Source organism: Pleurodeles waltl, chromosome 1_2, assembly GCF_031143425.1.
Source record: "Pleurodeles waltl isolate 20211129_DDA chromosome 1_2, aPleWal1.hap1.20221129, whole genome shotgun sequence".
In the NCBI taxonomy this organism is placed as follows: domain Eukaryota; kingdom Metazoa; phylum Chordata; class Amphibia; order Caudata; family Salamandridae; genus Pleurodeles; species Pleurodeles waltl.
In genome coordinates this window covers 986,332,549-986,352,638 of record NC_090437.1, presented here as the reverse complement: position 1 = coordinate 986,352,638, position 20,090 = coordinate 986,332,549, and the positions used below count along the sequence as shown (strand labels likewise).

The window sequence follows — 20,090 nt, the reverse complement described above, 5'->3', positions numbered from 1 at the left end:
AGATGGGTCGGAAGTTTTTGAGGTCCTTGGGATCTGCCTTTGCTTTCTTGAGAAGAGCGTTGATTTCGGCGTGTTTCCAGCTTTCCGGAAATCTTGCAGTTTCGAAAGAGATGTTGATGACTTTCCGTAGGTGTGGTGCGATGGCTGTGTCTGCTTTGTTAAAAATGTGGTGAGGGCAGGGATCTGATGGTGATCCAGAGTGGATGGACTTCATGGTCTTGCGGGTTTCATCGTCGCTGATGCTGGTCTAGGAGGTCAGTCGGCTGGAGCGGGTGGAGTTCGTGGAGGGCGGAATAGGATTGTCCGAGGTATGAAGGGAGTTGAAGCTGTCGTGGATATCAGTGATTTTCTGGTGGAAGGAGGTAGCTAGGGCGTCGCATAATTCTTGGGAGGGGGTGATGTTGTTGACGGTGGCGCTTAGGCTGGAGAGTTCTTTTACGATGTTGAAGAGTTCTTTGCAGTCGTGGGCGTTGTTTTCTAGGCGGGTTTTGAAGGAGGACCTTTTTGCTAGCCTGATGAGTTGGTGGTGTTTGCGTGTGGCTTCCTTGAGTGCCGTGTGGTTGTCTAGAGTGCGTTCAAGTAGCCATATTTGCTTGAGTTTTCGGCAGTGGCGTTTGGAGGCTTGAGGTCGTCGGTGAACCAGGTGGCTTTTTTCTTGATGTGGTTGTTGGAGGGTTTTCTGAGTGGAGCAAGGCGGTCGGCGCAGTCGTTGATCTATAGCTTGAGGTTGTGTGCCGCGATGTCAGGGTCGATGGGGTTGACGGGTGGTTTCTTGGCTAGGGCTTTGGTTAGTTAAAATTCGGTGACTTTGCCCCATCGGCGGTGTGGCGGTTGTTCGGTGGGGTGGTGTTCTGTCTGTTTCTTGAAGGTGAAGTGGATGCAATGGTGGTCAGTCCAGTAGAGTTCGGTGGTATGGTTAAAGGTGACGTGGTTGCTTGTGGAGAAGATGGGGTCAAGGGTGTGACCGGGTGTGTTGACGAGCTGTGTGAAGCCGAGGTTGGCAAGGTTTTCGGTCAAGGTGGTGGAGTTGGTGTCATTGTTGTTTTCGAGGTGAAAGTTCAGGTCCCTGAGGAGGATGTAGTCCGTGGAGGCGAGTGCGTGGGTGCTGGCCAGGTCGGCGATGGCGTTGCTGAAGGGTGCCCTGGGTCCTGGGGGTCTATAGATGAGTGTTCCTCTGAGTGTGGTGTTGGGGTCGGTGCGGATTTGGAAGTGAAGGAGTTCAGCGGCGCTGAAGGAGTCGTCCAGGGTTGTTTTGACTTCGAGGGTGGCTTTGTGGACGATGGCTATGCCTCCTCCGGCGATGTCGGGTGCTGAGGAGTCGTTCCACCAAGTTTCGGTTAGAAAGGCCACGTCCGGGGAGGTGGAGTCGAGCAGGTCCCAGACTTCGATGGCGTGCTTGCGTGCTGCGCGGGTGTTGAGGAGTATGCAGCGGAGGTGGTTGGTCTTGATCCTAGGAGGTATGTGGGCTCTGTTGCAGGTGAAGTTGCAGTTGTGGCAGGAGAAGGGTCCGTGCGTGCTCTTTGGAGAGGCCTGGAAGCAGGTGGTGTCTCGGCTGGTGTTGAGTGCGCAGAGGGTGTCGGCGTTGAAGCGAATGCTGGCGGAGTGGCTGATGTTGAGGGCAGGGGTTCTGGCGCTGGGCGCAGTCCAGTTGCGGACGGGCGCAGACGGTCTTGCCTTTGGCGTGCCTTCGGCGCACCAGCGGCGTGCCCGGTGCCAGCGTCCGTTGCGAGGCCTGACCGCGGCTGCCATAAGAGGAGGGGAGGTTGGGGGGAGCCGCAGGGGACGCAGCGGCGGGAAAAGGAAAGAGGAGGCAGCAAGGAACGGTGAGAAAGGAGGGGGGAGGCGGGAGGGGCCGAAGGGGACGCAGCGGCGGGCAAAGGAAAAAGGAGGCAGCAAGGAACAGTGAGAAAGGAGGGGGGAGGTGGGAGGGGACGCAGGGGACGCAGTGGCGGGAAAAGGAAAAAGGAGGCGACCCTGTCTGCTTTTTTCACAGAGAAATACAAAGAGCATTATCACTCATTATATTGAATTAATGGCTTTGGAACCAGCATTCTGCTCATGCCGCTTCAAGTAAAGTAACAATCTGTTTTGAGCAGATTTTTTTGGGTACTATCATAATTAAAGTAAGCAATAGCAATGCCATTTAAAGTGCATGTGGTTTTACTTGTGTGTGCCTACTAGGCTATATCACATTGGTGAGATGTTGCAGTGGGTGTTCTATTGAGTCTGATCCATGCATGCTTCTATGCTATCAGTGGTTTGGATTTGTCTTATACATGGTTTCATGGTGTTGAGTTGAGGCAGTGTCAGTGTTCTTTTTTTACAAAAGACAGTTTCACTTTCAAACATTGTCCTTCACATGCCAGGAGGTATTACATAAAGTCAAGATCTGTGGTAGCTTTACCTTTCTTTGTTCATGATCATCGAGGTTAATTCTTCTCTATGGCAGGGCAATGTTGATAAACATCTTTGGATTTCCAAGAGATATGTCAATTATGCACTATTCAATTTCTGTTGGTACCTACAATTTTCAGAGGTCACTATAGAGAGTTTGTGAAAGTTTAAAAGTGACAAAATGTTCTTGTGCACCTTTGGTTTTTATATTAGCTAGTAGTGTGACAATATTCTAGCATTATAGCAACTCATTTTTCTCAGATTTGGTCATTCGTTGACTTGCATCCTTGAGTAAGTGCCAGATGTATAAAGCCATTTTGTGTTTCCAAAAGTTCTGATTCCCCAAATTGGGCAGTTTGCGAATACAAAAAGCCATGTTACTAAATTACAATTTGGGTTTGGGGCTGAATACCCAATTGTTATTTGGACAGGACATTTTTAAGGCATCCTTTCCAAATACTGAATTGGAATGCGATGTATTAATGTTTTGCAACTGAAATCCAGTCGCAAAACATTAACAATTTACAGACTACACAGAAGTAATGGTAACCCATTCAGAAACAGGAAGGGCTTCCCAGAAGATCATTACCCCTTTGTGAAAGTTAACAAAGAGTAGGCAGTGGTCCCATGGACCAAATGGACCACTAGTCTTAAAAAAATGTTAGCTATACTTTTTATTTTTTTTAAATGCCATACATTTTATTTTAAAGAAAACAAGCTGCGTTAAAAAAAAAAAAGATTGCTTTATTTAAAAGCAATCACAGACATGGTGGTCTGCTGACCCCAGCAGCCACAATCCCTGTGATGGCTGCAAATCATGGGAGGAGGGGCGGACAATTTGCGTCCTACTAATTAATATAAATATTCATGTGTTTCCTCGAATTGTAACCCATTATGATTCAGCATTTTGCGAACCGAACCGTACATAGCTCGGATTGCAAAATACCTCACTGTTCGCAAAAATACTAGTCGCAAATTATAGTGGAGATGTGTATAACTGGTTAATATCATACACCTTTTGTTGAGGGGCATGATGCTGTTGTGATGGAACCGCTGTATTTAGACTCACTTGCCAATCTCTTAAACGGTGATGGACTAGGAAACCGTCCATCCGATCCTAATTGTTTTAAAATTATGAAAGGTATTTATGAACTTTAAGAAGACTGAATTGCTTGGTAAATATTTATATTAATTCATGTTATTGCTGCTTTCTCACTAATCTATTCATTTAAAGATTCAAAAACGCATTTAGGAGATTAATTTTTAAAATACATTTGATTGGTTGCTTATTTTGGGCTTTTGGGTAGAATTATGCTTGCTGTTATACATTTTAAATTATGACAGATTATTTTAATGTTTTCCATAGGTTTGATGGAATTTTATAAAATAATGGCAACAATTTATTTTGTAATATCCAAAGTGACTTATGACTTTTGTGGAGGGGAGAGCTTTGGGAATTTGATCAACTTTGGTAAGATTGGTCACTCTTTGTTATCCTTGCCTGAGGAATTATTTTTTACCTGAGAAACCCAGCACACCTAATCCACTTATCTTCTACGTGCAATGAGATTTTCACCCACTGGCTACCCAAAAGATTAACTTGACAACAAACTAGCACTGAAAAAGTCATACAGCATTTCTAAATCATAGGAAGAGATTTTTCTTCTTCAAATAGACGAGGCATCCTTAGTTTTTGATCATCCCCTCACTACCTAAAACTTACTCGTCTTTCTTATCTTTGTCCTTGTCTTTTTCTTTTGCCTTCTCCTTCGCTTTTTCCTTCTCCTTATTGTTATCCTTCTTCTCCACCTTTTCTTTGTCTTTTTTCTTATCTTTTTCCTTGTCCTTTTTCTTCTCCGTATCTTTGTCCTTTTTCTTTTCCTTTTTCTCTGGCTTCCTGAAAAGAGCACAACTGTCATAAAAGGTGCCCTAGAAAGGTCATTTTTTTCTGTGACAGGGGGCATCCTAGTACCAAATAATATAAAACATAGCAATCCTTACCCCTTTTTCTCTTTCTTCTTTTTCTTTTTCTCCTCTCTGTAAAGAGAAACAATCCATGTTGAACCATCCAGTGTGTTAACGGCATAGCTTAGCTCTGTGCAGAGGAATATTCTAGTTCTGTATCACTGCATGCAAGGTATGCCAAAGAGAAATTTCTTGCTAAAATGTGCAAACCAATCTGCCCCTGCAGCTATTTATAAAGGGATTTCACCCCAGAATCAATATTCATGCATAAATTATGGGCATGCACATTTTAAGGATGTAATAGGAGACAGTCACGTCGGAAAGAGTAATAAAATAAAAATAAAAAAACTTACCTGAACCTCGTGCTCCTCCACTCCTCCTCTTTCTGCTACAGGCACACACTCCGAGCCTGCCCTGTGGCCAATCCTGACACTGCTCAAAGTAGCGTTAGGATTGTGTAGGAGTGCCCAGCCAGGGTGCTCCCAGACAGACTGTGTTGCTGGGCTGGAGAGAGCCTACTGCGCATGTGGGTTTGGCCGGCCCAAGACGGCTTGCCAAACATACATGCGCAGGCACTCCCCCTCACTGCTTGTCACCCCGTGGCCCACCCCTTTAAAATAAAACCATAATAAACAAAGTTTATCATGGTTTTCTTTTAAAGGTTTTGCAGCAGCTGCTGCTGGCCGGGGGAGGGGGAGGGTTGAGGGGGGAAACACTCCACTGCCCTAATGGAGGAGTCGCCCCTGGATATGACAAATATTATGGTACCTTCCCCGTAAGAGGAGCAAATAAAGTTCCCCTTCTTAATATCTAGGAACTAAAGTTCAAGTATATATCAATGTGTACCATTGGACTAGGAATGCACATCTTGCAAAACAGTTAACCTTGTGTGCAATTTCATGAGCACTTACTCAGCTGTAGCAAATGCTATGGACTTCTATGATGCTCTAACTACTAAAAAAATACCTATTTGTAGTGCTTAATTTGTAAAAGGAGTGCTGTCAGCGCAAGCTTGCTGCTGGTGCAATTAAACTCCAGCGCGGTGAATACGAACCTCATGCCTTCTCAATCCACTTCCAGGCACTCACTGCACCTTTATCTCACTCTTTCGGGTTCCTGCTGCCTCCCTTTGTGACAGTTATGCAATTTTTTCCTTCCTCTGTCTTTCTAGTCTGTTTGTGTTTCTGTCTTATGCTCTTGGGAAATGTCTGATTTTGCTCTTGGTACATGTCTGATGAGGAAAACTATCTCTCTGTCCCCAAAAATTAGTGCTCCGCCAATCAATGGCTCAGACTGAGCGATGTTTATTTATTTCCTGTGGGATGCTTCTGGTATGATAGCTTCGTCAAATTGTTCCTGAAGTGTATGGACTTACCGCATAAGTGCAGGGTCCATCATGTCAATAGCAGCAAGCATATTGTTTGTCATGTTTTATCAGGCTGAACACAGGGGTGGCTCCTCCTCAGTGGCGGAGGAGCGTCACCCCCCTGGCCAAGGGCCAGGAGAGGAAAACTGGAACAATAGTTCCACTATTATTTCATTTTTCATCTGCTGTCTCAGCCAGCAGTACAGGAAGGGGCGGGGCTGGACCCCGGGTGGTGGTAGGGGGACAAGGAGAGAGTGCAGCATGTGTGTTTGGCTGGCCATCTCAGGCCAGCCAAACAGACATGGGCACTTAGGTTCCTCCAGCCTGGCTGTGTTTAACATACAGGCTGGAGGAACTGCACAGGCCCAGACCACAGTCACTGTCGCTCAGACCAATCCTGACACTGCTTTCATGCTAGCTTTAGCATGAAAGCAGCACCAAGATTGCAGGAGAACCTGTGCTGGTGTCCAAGTGAATGCTGGGACACCACAGGAAGAGAAGAGATGAGCGAGGCGGTAGGGTCCGGCGGTGGAGGAAGGTAAGTGTCTTTTTTTTTTCCCTCCCCTTTTACCCCCGACCCCTATGTTGAGATTTGCAACAGTTGCTACTGGCTGAACATAATGTGACAAATAAGGACCATGGCAATCTCTGAAGGTAAAGTGGAATGCAGGGTTCTTTGAGGATCTTTGCTCTCACCACTTATTTTTAATTATTTTATTAAGTCAGTGGTTAAACTCATCAGAGAAAAATGGAATAATATTTTATTTTTTTGCAGATGACACCCAGGTTCATCTGTGGGTCAGAGACCCACAAGATGATTTTCTACCTTAAAAAAAAGAATCAGAAGAAGCAGCCACATGGATGAACAACAGAGTGCTAGAAATCAATGAGGCCTAAAGCGTGACAGTTCTCCAAGGCCCTTGACAAATATTTCCAGGATGAAAACCTCTCCCCTCTCTTTATGTCTTTTGCCTTTGTACGCTCTTTGCTAGAAGGGCCAGAAAGAAGGGAGTGATTTGAGAATCTGAACTGACCTTTGATGCCCATATCAGTTCAGTTTTATTCTTTCCATTAGGATGCTGAAACAAACCCTAACGTTCATAGAAAACAGCGAAAGGTCATTACTGATTAAAATACCAACTCCAATCTGGTTTATGCAAATTTGCCAGTATGGGGCTTCCACAATATCGAATCACTTGTTTCTAGCACATGCAAAATCCAGCAGCAAATTTTGCTCTAAATCATGTAATATGATGTTGCCAGTTCTTTTTAGCTCGCTGCTACCTATATAGGTGTCCTAGCACTGTGAGGAGGCAAAATGTGGGGGACATGGAAGTGATTCATTTAGTATAGAGCGAAATTGTCAGTGTTGTCCTAAAGTGCAGCAAATTCTGTAACTTGCATAAGGATAGCATGAGGGCATTCCATTATTTGGCATCTACAACCGAAAAGGCTTTTTTAATATAGGTTGCCGGAGAAGGAAGGCATCAAATGATTGGAGGGACCGACCTGATACATAGAGTAAAAACTTGTTTTTAAGAGCGCTGTGTCCCATATGATGATAGTCTCTGTTGCCATGGCAAAATGACTTACAGTTGATCCTCTTCACCATTGGAAGCCAATGAAGAGCATCAAATACCACAGATGAAAAAGGGCACCAGATGCAGGCCACAGCAAGTTCGGCACCCTCATATTGTATGCGCTGTTTCTTCAGCACTACATATGACACGCTCAAGAATAGGGTGGTGAGATAATCCAGAAGACTTAAAATGGTCACTTGGACTGCTATCCAGAGGTTTGACTGACGAAATAGAGTAGGGACACTGTGGTGAATCTAGAGTAGCTCTATTGTATCAGAGTTGATCTTCAAGGAGTTTACGCCCAGCCAGGAGGTCACAGCTGTCATACAGAGATGGAAAGAACTGGAGGAAACCAGACCCGATGGATCAGTTGAGATGATTAGCTGGGTATCAATGGAATAATTCATACAGGTGAGTCCAAATTATCTCAATAGTATCAACAGAGGTCGGATGTAAATATTAAACACCGTAGGTCTTAGTGCCGACCCCTGTGGAACTCCCTGCTGAGCGGTTTTATATACTGGCTATTAAGGTGGAAAAAAACACTGCCAGGCACAGATCCTTTAAATAGGATTTACACAAAAGTAGAGCCCTCTCACAGATACCAGTCTCTGTCAGTCTGGAAGAAGGATCAAGTGTGATACTGTGTCGAAAGTGGCTGACGAATCCAGAAGCACTAGAGCCAATGGATTTGCCTTATCCGCCACCCTACGTAGTTCATCCTGAATACCAAGCAAAGCTGTTTCTAAACTATGCTCTGGTCTGAATCCTGATTATACAGATTCCAAGAAGTGGTTATGTTCCAACAAGCCAGACAGCAGCTCTTTATAAACTTCATAGCCTCTTACACTCCTACACTGGTTGCCTGTGGAAACATTTAAATTGGCTTGTGTGACAGACTTCAGTACCCTAGACTAAGTCATCAAGGTTTTGCTGAAAAAAAGACAAGCACTTCTCTGCAATTAGACTTCTTATCTTGAACTCCTTACCAGCCGGGATTGAAGAGCAGCATACACTTCTGAGCTTTTGAGATGCAATAAAAACTTTAGCATTTCAAGAAATGAATATTGCTCTCTAGTCCTTCTCTGGACTACCACTGGTCCCACAAACAAATGAATCATTTTTAATAGAATTATTATGCATAAAACTTGGTTTGTAGATTCTGCTTTATTTATGGACTAAAGTACCCCCTCCTATACAATACAAGTGTATTACAAGTCACACAGGAGTTCCATAACCATATAGAGGAACGAGGCTGAATGCCGAGTTCCTTTATAAGGTTATGGAAGTCTCAGGTGACTTGCAATATCTTATCATGTACCTCAGGGGTTATTTAATCCCATATAATACATGGTCACACCATCACCTTTCCCACAAACCACTTAAAACCTTTCATATGAAAGAGCAAGCATGTTTGTTAACATTTGGAATAAAAGTAAAACGTCTAGTGCAAAATTTAACATATCAATAACTTGCTAGATATTTGTTGCAAACAGATATTAGAAACAGTTGAATAAATGTCACTTTTTAAAAAACAAAAGCGGCTGTAGCTTGGAATGTGTATAAACATGCAGAAAGTTTCTAGCTTTTCTCTACCTAAGGAGAGGAAAAAATAAACACTCTCTGCTTTTTAAGCTATTAAAATAGAGCAGAAAACAAGTTTCATTTTCCTTGCTTTAAACAGCTGCTTCAGTTTTGCTCTGTGACCTGACCTGCCTTTTCACTGTAATGACTTGTAGTAGTTGAGTTCTGATGTCTTTTCTTTATAATCCGCAACTGAGTGAGCACTGTTCTCCAATTATAAAGAAATTAAAAATGTGCATCTACACAGGGGTTACTGAATCTAATGTTTTATAAAGTAATATATCAATAAATAAGTTCATTCAGTGCATATGTTGGGTATGCACCAGGTCAGTAAAATGTGACATTTACTTTTTCATTTTCAAAGCCTAGTATTTTTCCTGTACATTTTGTGCTACTCTTTTCTGCATGTATCCCAAAAAACCTGGATTGACATATGCTTTTTAACTTAGTTTATACTCTATGCATGCCAATCAACTGGGGTTTAAGACAATGGCGACATTTAAATTGATAACCCAGAATATGCCTACTGTTTGTACAATTATTTGTAATTTACATGCATAGTGCATACTTGTGTATGGTACACATGAATAGAATATACTTATCTGTGTTACCATGTTTTATGAATTGTACGAACTAATCACAAACATGTAATACGGTTTTATTTATTCATGAATTGGATGTATACATGGAAAACATTGGTAAATTATCCATTATTTTGTTATCTTGTAAAGATGGTACTCATTAGCTGTGCCTACATAGCAGTACATAAAGGATCATTGAACAAGCCAGAGATTAATTTTTAAAGTATGCACACAACTATTATCAATGAAAAACAAAAAATAATCATTACGCATGAAGCCAATAGACTATCATATCTGATCCTTTTGAACTACGAGTTACTTACTCATCTTTATTGTTGCTATTGTTCACATTGAAGAGCGTTGTGGCACATGGTAGGTTCTGATCCCTGCAAAATATCAGCATAACATTATAATACATGTTGTACAGTTGTGAAGAGTAAATAGTTCAGTAATCTTTCCTGTTGTAACACTTCTATAAGCAGGGTTTCACAGATGAGACTTTACCATCTGCAAAGACACTGTCATGCAGCATAGGTGAAATACAGGCATTTGGTAGGATGAGAGGGTTGCTAGTGTATAGCATAGGTTCTGGATAAAAAAGATGTAAAACGCTGATATATTGGGGTTGGGTGCCCATGGGTGTTTGTGTAGGACCTAGCGCAGGCCCAGCGCTGTGGCTAACCCCATGGTATGCAATGGTGAAGTATATGCACCTGGGTGTTCTGTGCACCACCTAGCTGCAGGTCAGGCTCTGTGGCCAATCCAAATTAGTGACCTCCAGTTTTGCTTTTGCGGATGTAGTAAATGTGTGCGAGTGAGGGTTAGGCACAGCGTAGGTGTCTGGTGGGTTGGGGAAAGTTGTTATGTCAATGTAACACATATACTCCAATGTTAAGTTTCCTTGTAGGTTTATTAGTAGTACAACCTTCTTGGCATCAGCCTGGTCCAAGAATAACCATCTGCAATTTCAAACCATGTAATCTAAGAGATGCAACTAACATTGGGCTGTCATGGATGACATAGGCATTGATGCAGAGAACTCTGCGCTGTCATAAATATCCTAGGTAATGCTCTATCCACAATATAACTCAAGTCACAGCACATCTCCCCCCTTACAGTATTCCAAACTTTATAATCAAGCAAATTAGATCAGAGCATTATGGAATAGAAAATTGTAAAATATGAACAGAAAATAAATTTGAGCACAAAATAACTACTTAAACATAAATTATATGGGTTTTTAAGATACAATTACAGAGAACAGCATATGGTACTGATAATTAATACTCAATGTTTTACATAGTCTTTATCCTATGAATCTGAGTCTCTTGGTTGAATGCTCAACTCCACTATTTGAGTCAACATCAGGGTGTTGGTTTATCAATTTATCACTCTTAGCACCTGAATTTTCATCCATCTTTACCAGCCTGGACATACTCTATTAATTTCCTTAATCCAGAATTGCTATATTTCTTTACATCAGTTATAATACAAGGACCCATAAACCGGAACACCCTTTTTCCAGTAAATCCGGTCTTCTTAGCATCACTTTGTCACCCACTTTCCACCTACCCTCACGTACACAATTCTTCAAATCTAAACAGGCTTCATATTTGTCTTGATGTGAAGATCCACGCATAGCTAAATCCTCATTTTAATGATACTCCACATTTTTAGAATTTAACTTCAACCAAGCTGGATTAGGTTTGCTGTGAGGTTTCCTACCTCTTAATGATGTAAATAGTGGCACTGCCGTCTCACCATTTGGTGTGATATGGTGTGCCCACCATGTTTCTCTCAAAACCACTTTAAGTTAGCTTTTAGTGAGAAGTGCTCGTTGACCACAGTTCTTCACCAACCTGTGCATAATCTCAGCTAAACCATTAGCTTGAGGTAAATAGCAAGCCGCCTTAAAGTGCACAAATGACAGTACCTTGAAAAATTCACACATTTCTTGAGAGACAAATTACATCCCATTATCCGTGACCAGACACTTCAGTACTCCTTCCGGAGAGAACTCCTCCATGAGACATTCTATCACAATTTTAGTATTAATTGAGGCCACACACTTGGTGACTACCCACTCAGAAGTGTAATCAACCAATATTATGACATATCTTTCATCCTGAGGCATTAACTCAAAAGGACCAGCTGTGTCTAAGCCCAATTTGGTCCAAGGCTCTAATGGAATCTCTACTGGAAACAAAGGGCAGTGTGTGTCTCTTTACTTTTATCATTATTTGTGCATTGCCAACAATCTTTTAGTACTTTCTCTACCTCATGATCCATTTACGGCTACCAACACCACTCTCATAATCTTGTTTTGGTCCTATTCCTCCCTAAATGCCATTCATTGGCTAAATTGATTAGTTTCTCTCTTAAGTCTTTTGGAGGCACTACTCGATTTCCTCAGAAGATTTTCCCTCCCTCAAAGCAAAGCAAATCTTTAACACTGAAAAATGTCCTTGCTGTCTCCCCAACCCTTCACAATGAAATCCACCATGCCCAACAAATCTGAATTGGCTTCTGCCCATTCTCTGTCCTCTAGTGCAGATTTGCATCCCCAGTGCACAAGATTATTATTTTCACTTGTTTCTCCACCTTGATCAGTTAGCAGCCTTGATAAACAATCTGTTATGCTATTTTTGGACCCTTGCACATGCTCAACACAAAAATCGAAATTAGTCTGACCTTCCGTCCACCGTCTTTTCCTAGGTAACAGGTTCTCCATCTCTATGCGCATAAAAATTTGAGAAAGTAGCAGATGAGCTGATTTCACTATAAAAGGCAACCCCCACAAAATATTAAAGTGAGGGACTGCCCAGTATACAGCCAATGCCTCTCGCTCTATAACAGAATACCATTCTTCAGTATCCTTCAATGAGCCATCCCTTTTAGTTCACTGTCCTTCACCTCAGCCAATACTGCACCTAGGCCTTTGATATTGGCATTGGCTAATAAAACTGTTTTCGTACAAGCAGCAAAATGCCCTAGTATAGGTAGCTTCCCATTATTGTGTTTAATGCTTCCAAATGCTTGCTTACACGCATCAGTCCAACTGAATTGGGATCCTTTTTTCAACAACATTATCAGTGGCAGGAACAGGCTAGCAACATTTCTGACATTTTTGTACAAAATTCCCCTAAACCCAAAAAAGAGTGCACCTGATCTCTGTTTTCTGGTGTAGGGGCCTTGACAATGCTATTGGCAAGATCAAGTTTTGGGTTTATTCCCACACCCGAAATGGTGTGCTGTAAGTAAGTCACTGATGAAACTCTATATTTGCACTTTTCTTTTGTTATGACTAATCCAGCTTCCTGTAATCACTCCAGTACACTCCACCATATTTTATCATGTCCTGGTTGGTCCCTACCATAAACTAAAATGTCGTCCTGAAAGAACCACACCTTGGATAACCATTCAAAATCCTTCTTCACGCCAGAGCTGAGGCTAGCTCAAAAAGCATGCGAACAAACATATAAGCCCCGGGGTTGGGGGTGGGTCACAAATGACATTTATGGTCTAGAATCAGGGTGAAGCCAAACCTGGTGGTAAGCGAAGGATAAATCCATGATGCTAAAAATATTTGCATCTTTTATTAGAGCCAGTGTTTCTGGAATGTTCGGTAAATGGCTGTCTATCAACCCAGATGTGTTTATTTAACACACGCAAGTCAACACGCATTCTAATTTTTTTACCCCTATATTTTGTGGCTAATACAATGGAGGCAACCCACTCAGAACACTCTATCTCTTCATTTGCTCCTTTCTCTTTCAGTTTTTTAAGCTCTTGATCTAGAGGACCCAACATCACATGAGGACCTTCCTCACCTTTGACACATAGGGCCGTGCACCTTTATTTAGCACAATTTTAAAGAGTATTCTGGTCCTGTGTTATGTGTGGCTTTGTACATGATTGTGAGAAGATTGAATTGGCTGTGCTTGTAAATGGGGAGCCGGTGAAGCTTCTTGAGGTGCGGTGTAATGTGGTTGCAGTGTGGGAGGTCGGGTATGAGCCTGCAGTGGTATTCTAGATGGTCTCAAGTCTGTGTAGGAGTTTTTTGGTGATTCATGACATCACTGCTGATATCATATCAGCCACAGCTCTAAAAATTACTAAACAAGCACATAGATAATTTTACAAAACAAAATAGGTAGTAAAGGGCCCACAAACACATACAGTCTAGATTGACAATATATTTAGATGAATACATGTACAAAATATAAATAGAGTGGTACTCGTGACAACTCTGATTCACTTTGGTACAATTTATGTGGTGTACAGTTCAACCACCAGTAAACCTTTAAGTAAAAACAGTACTTGATTTCAACAAGGTAGAATCTGAGAGCAATTAGTGTTAGAGGCAGACATACCTTTCAAATAGGACGTGGATTAATTAGAATTATGCTGCCAAATTATGTGTGAAAAACTAAAGCTTCTTTTTTATAATATATTATTCAACTGTGGATATCTGTACACATAATAATGTTAAAGATTTCTCTTGTAACACTGTGAACAATTTGTATATAAACTGGAGATCTAAGAAGTGCAGCTATTTATTTCCATAAGTTCTGTGAAAATACTGAGATATAATGTACAGTTGTTTAATATATAATCAATGGGTTTCTCACAGCCAGCTCAAGTTGCAGTATGATTGTAAGCATTGTTAAAATAGTGTACACCATGCTACAAATTTTAGGAATATGTGTAGGTAACCTTTACATACAATAATGCAGGGGTGTCCATAGGGCCTGGTTGTGCATACCTTATCATTACCTAATTTGTACATATGAAGCTGCTCATTTAAAATTCTATGTGAGATGACTTATTTAATAGGCACTTCTCATTAATGTAAATAATTGCCAAACACTGAGTCTGAATAGTATTCAAGGTTTGATAAGTTGCTCATCTCATATTATCTAATGGGCCATTATGTTTCTTACAAATCTCAATTCCAGTAAAAAAAGGTTGGACCGTCGTTGCTGGCGCTTTGCATTAGCACTCACTGTGGACTGTTGTTGCTCTGCCCCGAACAGCAGGTCTCATATTGCCGGTCATTCGTGCTGATCACTGTAGCAAGAAGAATCAGGTTCACCAGAGCTTCGCATTGGCGCCAGGGGCATCGTGAATCCCCCACTTTAGCAGATACATTGGGGGTGGCATTATTTATGGACATCTTCTGTATGCAACTCATCAGACAAAAGCTCATCCTTCACTCTTGAATACAGTGTCAATAGAGAACAGCAGGAACAAGGAAAAACAACAGTTGGGCAATTATGTTTCATACTCAAGAGTGGACTGTAATTGCTGGAACTTTGCATTGGCGGTCACCTCAGGCTATCGATGCTGTAGCACTTTGTGTAGATTTTGTGTTGCCGATCATTGCTGGTGGTCACTATATCGCAAAGAGTCAGGCTCACCAGAGCTTTGTGTTGGCAGGAGGGGGCATGAACCCCTCGCTTTTGCAGCTACAGCGGGGTGGGGTTCTTTATGAGCCTCTTCAGTCTGCAGCTTGGCGGACAAAAGGTTATCTTTCACGCTGGAATAAAGGTCAATAAAAAAGCAGCAGGAGCAAGGAAAAACTACAGCTGGGTAAATAGAACAGAGAAGGAACTAAGGAATATTGGAAGGAAGGGTGAAAACAATGATGTATGGGTGAATGAGTGGGTGGGTGGATGAATGTGTATGTGGATGAATGAGTGGGTGAAAGGATGAGTGAATGGATAGGTTTGATGGACATGTGAAAGGATGGCAGAGTAAACGATGGATGGATAGGTGGATGGACAGGTGAAAGGATGGCAGAGTAAAGGGATGGATGGATAGTAGCTAGGTGAAAGGATGGATTGATGTATTGATGATTGGAAGTGAATAGATAGGCGAATGGACAGGTAAAAGGATGGCTGTCAACACCAGGACAGTGCGCGCTCTACGGGCATCTAGAATGCAAAAACCCAACACTCGCAAGATAATGTAATTTATGCATTGTGATGATATGTTATTGTTTAACCTTTTGCATTGCAGAATTCCATCCAAAAGGTTCATTTTTAAGGTGCTTATAAATACTGTACATTTGCAATGTATTGCTGCAGACATTCAGAGTGTGTTAGGATGTGGTCCCTTTCCAGGGCCTTCTAGAGACTTTCCCTGCAACATGCCTGGGCGTGGTTCTAGGCTGGGCCAAGACTCTATAAAAGAGAGTCAGCCCAACTTCCAGTGCTCACTATTCAGAGGTCCCGGTGCAGAGCAGCAGCTTCTTCCTGAGCTCCTGTCCCGGCGGCCTATTTGGATTTTCCAGTCTTCTGCACTAATCTCTCATTGGGGATCACTGTTTCCAGGCGGTAAGACGGTGTTTGGACATTTCCCAACACCGTAATTGAGAATTTTCATATTCTTGATTTTAATTCTTAAATGAATAACAGATTACTTGTGCGCTGCCATTTTTTTACATTTGTATGGTGATTTGCAAATAGGGAGGACGCGCAATTTATTCCATAAAGATTTGACTTCGTTATTACATGGTTGTTCATTGCGCGCTGATATTTCTTGACATTTACATGATGTTTTACGAGTTGGCAAGACGTGCAACTCGTTTCATGAGCATTTAACTTTGTTGTTCATTGCGCGCTACCTTTTCTTGACATTTACATGGTGGCATTCGAATCTGCGAAACGCGCAATTCACTTCTTGTGTGTAATTCATGCTGTTCATTGTGTGCTACCATTTTCTGGCATTTACATGGTGGCATTCGAATCGGCAACACGCGCAATTCTTTCCCTGAGTGCTTTTCATGTTGTTCATTGTGCGCTCCCATTTCTTGATATTTGTATGGTGGCATTTGAATCGGCAAGACGCGCAATTCTTTCCTCGTGTATAAATAATGTAAATTACTGTGCGCTACTATTCTAAGACATTTTCTTGGTAGCATTTCAAGTTGAAACGTTGCATGATTTATTCCTTGAATCTACGTTGTGTGATTTCATGGTGCACAATCCTTTATGGTGTTTAATACTCATATAAAAATCTGCAATGTGCGCAATTCACTTCCCAATGTTTTTTCTGAGATGAACACAACAATACCAGAATTCTAGATGTAATGCTGTGTGTTCCTGATATGTATTCTTAAAAGGAGATTCATATGGTTGTTTAGAAATTGCTCAGAGTGTTTCCTGATTCTCATGCTAAAGAAAGTACTCGAATCTGAAAGTCCTATTTAACTTTTCCTGTTTCCTCCTCAGGTATTCGGTCATCTAAAGCCTAGTCAGTTTTAGGACTATTCTAGGGTTGTTCATGTTTTTTGGAAAAGACGAAGCTTAGAGTTGTAGCATGGTACTGAATTCATGACATGTAATTTTGATGTTGTGTTTTAATCTTTTGCTTCCTACAGGTCTCCTTCCCAGCTGTTCCCGTCCTAATCCCCTTTTCCCCACTTGGACTCTCTTAGACTCTGTGATAAATCTAATCGGAGTATTGGAGCTGTCTTGTGGTGGAAGTGTTGGGAACGTGCACAGACCCTGAGGATCTGGTGACAGAATAGTGAGCCCACAAATTATTATCCTCCTGGTTTGTGTACGTTCTCAGCATGGCCACACTGGACGAGCTAGTCAAGGCTATCACCCAGCTCCAGTCAGAAGTGGTATCATCAAAGGATTTGACAAATAATCTAGCTGAGAGGGTGAGTCAGTTACAGAATAAGGTTGAGAAGAAAGAACAAAGTCCCACAGGTGTGTCTTGGCCAGGTACTTCTTCTCAGACTTCTGGAGGTAATCCGACTAACATTTTCCTCAATGTTCCTTCAGCCATTCCTTTAGCTCCCCCAGAACGCTTCTCAGGTGATCCCTTGAAAGCGCAATCTTTTCTGGTTCAAGTGGAACTTCACTTCACCTGCAGACCACATACTTTCCCCGATGCCCAGTCTAAAGTAGCTTTCTTGTTGTCATATCTGTCTGGAGATGCAGCTACCTGGGCTATTCCTCTTGTGCGTAAAAATAGTCCCCTGTTGTACAACTAGAAAAATTTTGTTCGTGAATTTGAGAGAGTTTTTGATCGTACAACTGTAACACAGTCAGCAGATCGTGAATTATTAGACTTACGCCAAGGAAATCAGGACTTAGGTGGTCATTCCAACATCGGCGGTAAAAGCCTCTTACCGCTGTCAGAAGACTGCCACCATACTGCCGCAGCCGCGGTAAACCGCCACGGTCATTCTGACCCACAACACGGAAACCGCCAAAATACCGACACCCACAGAAGTCCACCACACCAAAGGTCAGCGATAAACTGTCGAAAACAAAACCGACACCTTCACGCCAACAGAAATACGCCCACACTATCACGACCCACTAATCCACGCGGCGGTCTTCCAAATGCGGTATTCCATTGGCGGTACACACCGCCGCGCTCAGAATACACACAAACCTACAAAACACAGCCACATTGGACAAATCAAAATACACACACCTGATACACATACACACACCACTCCCACACACCCAATTAAATATAAAACACACACCCACATCACACACAAACCCCTACAACCAAAAATTAGGAACGAGGCACAGAGAGAGACACCACCATCTACAAACTAGCAAACCCAGGCACACATTACCATCACCCACATTACTTCCACGCACTGCACACAACACACCACTAAATATCACCCCACACATCACAACACCCACCACCCCACACATCACCCACACCACCCCATGGCTCCGCAAAGACACCCCAGGTTTTCTGAGGAGGAACTCAGGGTCATGGTGGAGGAAATCATCCGGGTAGAGCCACAGCTATTCGGTTCACAGGTCCAGCAGACATCCATTGCCAGGAAGATGGAGCTATGGAGCAGAATAGTGGACAGGGTCAACGCTGTCGGACAGCACCCAAGAAATCGGGATGACATCAGGAAGAGGTGGAATGACCTACGGGGGAAGGTGCGTTCCGTGGTATCCAGACACCGCATTGCAGTGCAGAGGACTGGCGGCGGACCCCCACCTCCTCCCCCAGAATTTACAACATGGGAGGAGCAAGTCTTGAACATCCTGCATCCTGAGGGCCTCGCAGGAGTAAGCGGAGGAATGGACTCTGGTAAGTCACATCTTCACTACTTCATCCCCCCCACCCCACCTGCATGCCAATACATACCCCCACCCTCACCCTCACCCCCATCACTCCTACTCCTTGCAAATGTCTCACCATCACAACCCACCCATCCCAACACCAAGCCCTGCATGCGACCACAAAGCATGGACACCCATCACCAAAGTATGCCCACTGCACATACCCATCCCCCCCCCAAAGCCCCGTCACAAAAGCCCCCACACAGGAATGCAAGCACTGGGGGACACGGGCAGCCACCCATTGCACACCATGGAACACACAGATGCAATAATCATGCCTTTATACCCCTGCAGGACCCCAACGCAACGTCACCGCGCAGGAGGGTCCACAAATGTCCACCCCACCCCCAGAAGAGGCCCACAGCGATGACAGCAGCTCTGTCGACCTGGATCAAGATGACCAGCCCAGTCCATTGGGGACCTCGGGACAGTCGGTTCCCCTCAGACAGCCACAGGCCACAGCAGACCTTCCCCCCTCAAGGGAACACCAGCACAGCACCCACCCAGAGGGCCCATACCTCTGTCCCCAGGACACGTCAAGCAGCAGTGTGTCCACCACTACAGGGCACCCAGGTTAACCCACCACCCCAACAACAACAGGGACCTGGGGGCAGTGGCAGTGGGCACACGGTCCAGGGGACAGAGGCCCAGGGAAACAGGGCAACTGAGAGGGCTGCTGTGTGACAGGGGGGGGGACAGGCCCAGGGAACCCACTCTCCACGAGGCCCTCACCACCATCATGGGAGCATACTATCGCTCCCAGGAGACGATGGCGACGGTACTGGCCAGGTGTCAGGAGACCCAGTGCCTGCAGGAGGAACAGTATTTGGGGTTCAGGGAGGAACTAAGAACCATCAGTTCCGCCCTGGGCACCATCGTAGGGGTGCTGAATGTGATAGCCACCTCATTGCAGCCCACCGTGGCACCACAAAGGGCCCCTGACACTAGCATGGACCAAGAACTGCCTACCACCTCCGCCGGCGCTAGTGGACAGGAGGCCCCACCACAGGACCAACAGGCCACCAGCACCCCACCCCCTGCAGAAGGAGAACCACCCCGCAAGCGGTCTCTGAGATCCAGGAAGAAGACAGAGTAAGACGCCAAGACCCCCGCCAGCAAAGGATACCACCCTGATTGTCATCCCACTGTCCCACATTGTCACCCTGTCCATCCTTAAACTGCCCCAGCTCCACTTTCCACAGGCATCTGGACAATGCACCTGTGATCCCAATAGTCTGGACTCTGCCATGGACATTCCTCCACCATCCCCCCTTACCAATTTGCAACCACCCCACAATATAGAGTACTCAAATAAACACAGTTATTGCACAAAAAACTCAGGAGTCTGGCTGTGATTTTGAACAAATGTATCAGACATTACCGTGCCAAAATGCTTATTTACATTGTGATGCCAACAAACCAATGTCACACAGCTGTAGTCCATGGGTAAACAAAGCAGATGTCAAACACTGGGGGCCACATTTCTGAAATCGCAAAGGAA

At 43.7% G+C, this 20,090-nt stretch overlaps 1 protein-coding gene across 1 annotated transcript in view; it reads right to left on the bottom strand.

Annotated features, from left to right (window-relative positions):
• The window catches only part of CNGA1 (cyclic nucleotide gated channel subunit alpha 1), a 264,651-nt gene that overhangs the window by 23,807 nt on the left and 220,754 nt on the right, over positions 1 to 20,090 (bottom strand). The window contains exons 3-5 of the mRNA XM_069201631.1: positions 9,794 to 9,856; positions 4,396 to 4,431; positions 4,118 to 4,291 (exon numbers count right to left, since the gene is read on the bottom strand). Of these exons, the coding sequence (XP_069057732.1) occupies positions 4,118 to 4,291; positions 4,396 to 4,431; positions 9,794 to 9,856 (273 nt within the window). The remainder of the gene's footprint in view (positions 1 to 4,117; positions 4,292 to 4,395; positions 4,432 to 9,793; positions 9,857 to 20,090) is intronic.